We start from the raw sequence: 5,347 nt of genomic DNA, 5'->3' as shown, positions 1-5,347 counted from the left end.
TTGGTTCCTAATAGGTAGAATGTATGTGTCCCAGAATCAATGTGTGGCAGTGGTGGTGCATCCATGAGCACCCTTCCAGTTATACATGTGGGAATTTGGGCTTTGTGTCCCTGCAGGCTCCATACGACTGGGGATTCTAGTTTCTAGGGAGGAGGGTAGTCATCAAGGGTCACAATAAGGGTCCCACTAAACTTAAAGCTATGGCTGGGACCTGGTCACTTTGGACTCCTTTGCCAAGAGGCAAGCAGGTATTGAAAGGAGTCACCGTACTGGCAGGGATAATTAACCCTGGTCATCAGAAGGTGAGGGGGCTGCTGCCACACTATGGGGGCAGGTAAGACTATGAATGCTGCTTGGGTGATTCACTGGCAGATCTGTTGGTGCTTTGCTGCCCAGTGTAATGGTAGATGAATACAATTATGACCAGAGAAGTATGGTAACTAGAGAATCAGATACCTCACAGATGAAGGTCTAGACTCACGGATAAAGGTCTGGATAACTGCTCCCCCTGAAATTGCCTAGACCAGCAGAAGTGCTAGTCAAAGGGTGGAAGGGGGAAGGGAGAAGGGGGTAAGGAGTGTGAGTCTTCTCTACATGCCACCCCCCTGCATAGCCCCCACACTGCCCCCACCCCATGCCCACTCTACATATTGCAAATGCACTCCTCAATGACCCCTGGGGCTGTGACCCTGAGAGGGGACCAGGTCTTCACAATGACCATGTGGGTCTTCAGAGGCAAGGAACAGGCAAAAGTGGGGCACTTCTTGTGTAGTGGTTGCCCCTCACCCATCTTCTGGCTGTGACTTTGAGGCTCTCAGGGGAAAAGGAAGACAGGAGAGTGTTTGAGCCCACTTGAGCCTGAGATGAAGGCCATGGCTAGTCCTGGGGGCTTCATGAATGCTCTCCCAGAGGCCTGATAACTAGACGACCTACAGTTAGGCCAGACATAGGAGGTTTAGCAACGAGGGAGTTTATTCTGTTCCACTAATTCTGCTATCTTCTTCAGAGATGATCACTGCTAATTTTTATCTACCTTCTTAATCCCCACTCCTTTAAAAATAATGCTTTTGTGACAACATGTGTATAAATATATACTTATATTGAGTTCATCTTGATTTGATGATTGTTGATCTTGCTAAATCTTGAACACTGTTCTGTATCAGTACATAGAACACTCATTCTAATTGTTATCTGGGGTGTCGTTGTTGAGATAAACTGAAATCCATATAATAAATACTATCCAGGCTTTAATGAGTATCATTATACACTTTTGTGTCAGTGGGTCAGTATTTGGGGTGTCCTTCTTTGTAGCTAGAACTCTGGCCACTCTGGTAGGAAAGAAAGGACAGTTCTTCTAGGTTTTTCTTAGAAAGGGGCTTAATTGCTGGAAGCCATCCTGGTGCCTGAGTCATAGGTGCCTTTATGACATCATATCTCTCACCCCTCCTCCACTTTTCCTGCCAGTGTGTGGCTGGAGGAGTATGGACCTGAGAGTGGTGGGACCACCTTGCCCCTAACCATGGGTAATTTAGTAAAGTGCAGATCTGAGGGGGATTTGACTATCCACCTCAAGTCATGGGCATTTAATGTTTTGTAAGAAAGAGATCCACCTGAGCTTTCTGGGAGGACAGTAAAGTTCTCAGGATGAGACTCCCCACCCCCCCCCAACCCCAATCCTTCCATGTCTGAGGTCCCAGGAAAGGCCAGGAATCTGTGTGGTTGACTTGTCACCTAGTGATGGGAAGATCACCCTTACTTTCTCCAATGTTTTTCTCGGTAGTCTCTGATTACAGGACAGCAAAATTTCCAAGTTATAGTCAAAGATGATGAAGTCATATTGATAGAACAGAGGTTGAAGGAGCAAAGGGGAGAAGAGGAAGCGGCTGTCCCCCAAACTCCCACCCACATCACTGCCATCACCCACTCCACTCCTCCATGTGTAGATGGTTATAGGCTTTACTATGTTGGGGAAAGTCTTGACTTGTGACATCTCTGACCCTTGGGGTTCAGTGGAGTATTCCAAAACTCTGTGACCATGAACTTTGTTATCCAAAGAGAGATGCTTCAGTGAGTGAAGGGACACTTATTAATGCGGCTCCAGGACAATAGGCATAAACCCAGGGTGTGCTAGGCAAACAGAGGAATGGTCCTCATACACAGAGCTGGAATGAATACAGATTGACTCCTCCTTGGCTATCCTTTTCCCCCATTTTCTCCTTAGGCTGAGATGTGGGTCTGGCCAAGGTGTATAGATTGTGCCAAGGAGGTGGGCAAAGAGTATGAACTTAGACCATGCATGGTTGGGAGCTACAAGGTGGGGACTGTGTTTGGCGTAGAGGTACAGGAAGATTGGGTCTAGAAGTGTGTGTGCACGTGTATCTTTATACTAATGTATGTGTTAACTGATGCTTAAGCTCAAGTATAGACGGTGGAAGAATCTTTTAATACTTTGGTGAGGCAGAAGGGAGACAGCACGTTGTGGATGTAACCTGAAGTCAGAGGTGAGAGGGCAGGGGGTACAAAGATGCCACTTCTCCAGCAAACGGGAGGGGTCTGAGGAAAGAGACATGAACCGTACATAGGTGGTTGGGTCCAGGTGAAACTTACATCTCTTTCACTTCTGATTATGGTGCTCTTGCTTTAAACTGGCCAACCAGGTCCATGCAAAACTGGGTGACACTGCAAGTTCAGGAGGAGGCCATGAGACTCAAGAGGGCAAGATGATGTGTCCATGTCCAGTAATCAGAGAGTGGCAGAGGCAGGACACCTGCTTAATCTCCTGAGTCCATCCATTGCCCACAAAAGCTCTTTTGAATGTCAGAGAAAGGGGCAATTGTTGATAGAGGATCAGGGCTCCTTCCTGGCACACCTGGGAGTTGAAATGTATGAGTTTCCTAAGTGTCCCATTTTCTTTTGCAAGGCCCTGGAATAAAGACCACCACAAAACAGGAAGCGGCCATGTTCATCCAGGCCTGGTGGCGGGGCACCCTGGTACGCCGGACACTGTTGCACGCATCCCTCAGAGCGTGGATAATTCAGCGCTGGTGGAAGCAGATGCTGGTGAAGCTGATGGAGAAGAAGAAGCGATTATCCCTACAGTCCTATGCTCAGCAAGAATGGGCAGTGGTCAAGCTGCAGTCCTGGGTCCGCATGTGGCGCTTACGCCTTTGTTACTGCCGTTTGCTCCACGCTGTCCGCATCATCCAGATCTATTGGCGCTGGCATATTTATCAAACACGTGGCTTTATTCAGGGCCGTTACAACCTCAAAGAAAGCCAACTAAATCTTCAACTTGAAATCTCTTTAGGCTTACAGGCTTGTAAAGTGCAACAGTGCATACCCCTTCCAGTAAATGAATGATCAGGTCTGCTATATCTGTGTCCTCTGCTCTTTTTGCCAGATTTCAAAGAGGTCATTGAGGTCATTAGATAGCATCTCATAAATCAGTCCCGAGGAAGTGCCAGTTCTCCTAGCATGGAGAAAGATTCTGAGAGCCCAATGCTGGATGAACAGGACCTATGAACAGATTGATTAGCAATGTCTGCCATGGGTAGGAGATTTGGGGGCTTTAGGGCCTCCAAGGTGGCCAACACAGGAGAGACTCTTTCACAGTGTGAAAGACTCTTTCACAGTGGCACCCTCTGTAGTTGTGTAACATGGAGGACTGTGCCATCTTTTGCTTCCCCCCATCCAAATGTTTAAAAAATGTTATTTAAAAAACTGTGGTTGGGGCGCCTGGGTGGCTCAGTCGCTTGAGTGTCCGACTTCAGCTCAGGTCATGATCTCACGGTCTGTGAGTTCAGGCCCCGCATTGGGCTCTGTGCTGACAGCTTGGAGCCTGGAGTCTGCCTCAGATTCTGTGTCTCCCTCTCTCTCTGCCCCTCCCCTGCTCATGCTCTGTCTCAAAAATAAATAAAAATATTTAAAAAAAAAATAAAAAAAGTAAAAAACTGTGGTAAAATATACATAACATAGAATTGACCATTTTAATAATGTTTAAATAAACAGCTCAATGGCATTAAGTATTTCACATTGTTGTGCAATTATCACCAGCAGCCATGTCCAGAACTTTATTCATCTTGCAAAATTAAAACTCTGTACTATTAAACAATTATTCTCCATTCTCCCTTGCCCTCAGCCCCAGGCAACCACCATTCTATTCTGTCTTAATCAATTTGGTCACTGTAAAAATCTCATTTGAATGGAATCAGACATTAGTGGTAGCAGTAGTAGTAGAAGTGACTGACTTTTTCATTTAGCATGTCTTCAAGGTTCATCCATGTTGTACCATGTGTCAGAATTTCCTTCTTTTCTAAGGATGAATAATATTTATTGTATGTATACAGCACATTTTGTCTATCTATTCATCCATGAATGGATACTTTGGTTGCTTCCACCTTTTGATTATTGTGAATAATACTGCTGTGAACATGGGTGTACAAAGATCTCTTTGAGATTCTGCTTTTGATTCTTTTGTGTATATACTCAAAAGTGGGATGGCTGGATCATTATTAAATAGTAATTCTATTATAAAATTCATTATAAAAATAGTAATTCTATTTTTAATTTTGAGGAACTGCTGTGCTGTTTTCGGTAGCATCTGTACCATTTTACATTCCCATCAACAGTGCACAAGGGTTCCAATTTCTCCACATCCTTGCCAATGCTTGCTAATCTGACTCTCTTTCTCTCTCTCTCTTTTTGATAGTAGCTATCTTCTGGAGGTGAAGTGGTATCTCATTGTAGTTTTTATTTTCATTTCCCTAACGATTAGTGATGTTCAGTATCTTTTCATATGCTTACTAGTCATTTGTATATCTTCTTTGAAGAAATATTTATTAAATCCTTTGTCCATTTTTGAATCAGGTTTTTTGTTGTTGTTGAGTTGTAGGTGTTCTTTCTATATTCTGGATATTAATACCTGATCAGATATATAATTTTCAAAGATTTGATCCTATTTTTTAAAAAACTAGCTGTATTGATAGCTCAGAGACTGGAGCCTGCTTCAGATTCTGTCTCCCTTTCTTTCCGCCCCTCCCCTTTCAGTGCAGCTAAAGCTAGCAGCAAGCAGGGGAGGGGTGGAGGGAGAGAGACACAAAACCTGAAGCAGGCTCCAGGCTCAGCACAGAGCCTGAACCGGGGCTCGAACTCGCGAACGGAGAGATCATGACCTGACTTGAGCTGAAGTCAGAGGCTTAACTGACTCATCCAGGTGGCTGAGAACCCAGTAGGGGTTCTTTTTTGACAGTTTTTTCCTTCTGCCTCAATGTTTCCAGTGAGATCTACTGATGACGTTATAGGCAATCACTTATATATAATGGGTTGCTTCTCCATTGATGCTTTCAAG

General features: G+C 44.7%; 1 protein-coding gene across 1 annotated transcript; it reads left to right on the top strand.

Moving 5' to 3' along the window:
- The first annotated feature begins 1,424 nt into the window (after positions 1–1,424).
- LOC102950577 (IQ domain-containing protein F5) lies at positions 1,425–3,372 on the top strand. The gene is made up of 2 exons (XM_007081961.2): positions 1,425–1,523; positions 2,921–3,372. The coding sequence occupies exons 1-2, from the start codon at positions 1,520–1,522 to the stop codon at positions 3,358–3,360; spliced, it is 444 nt and encodes a 147-aa protein (XP_007082023.1). The 5' UTR covers positions 1,425–1,519; the 3' UTR covers positions 3,361–3,372.
- Positions 3,373–5,347: the final 1,975 nt, after the last annotated feature.

The sequence above is a fragment of the Panthera tigris genome, chromosome A2 (assembly GCF_018350195.1).
Source record: "Panthera tigris isolate Pti1 chromosome A2, P.tigris_Pti1_mat1.1, whole genome shotgun sequence".
NCBI classification, from domain to species: Eukaryota; Metazoa; Chordata; class Mammalia; order Carnivora; family Felidae; genus Panthera; species Panthera tigris.
Note: the sequence above shows the minus strand (reverse complement) of the source record. Positions and strands in the feature narration are given on the sequence as shown.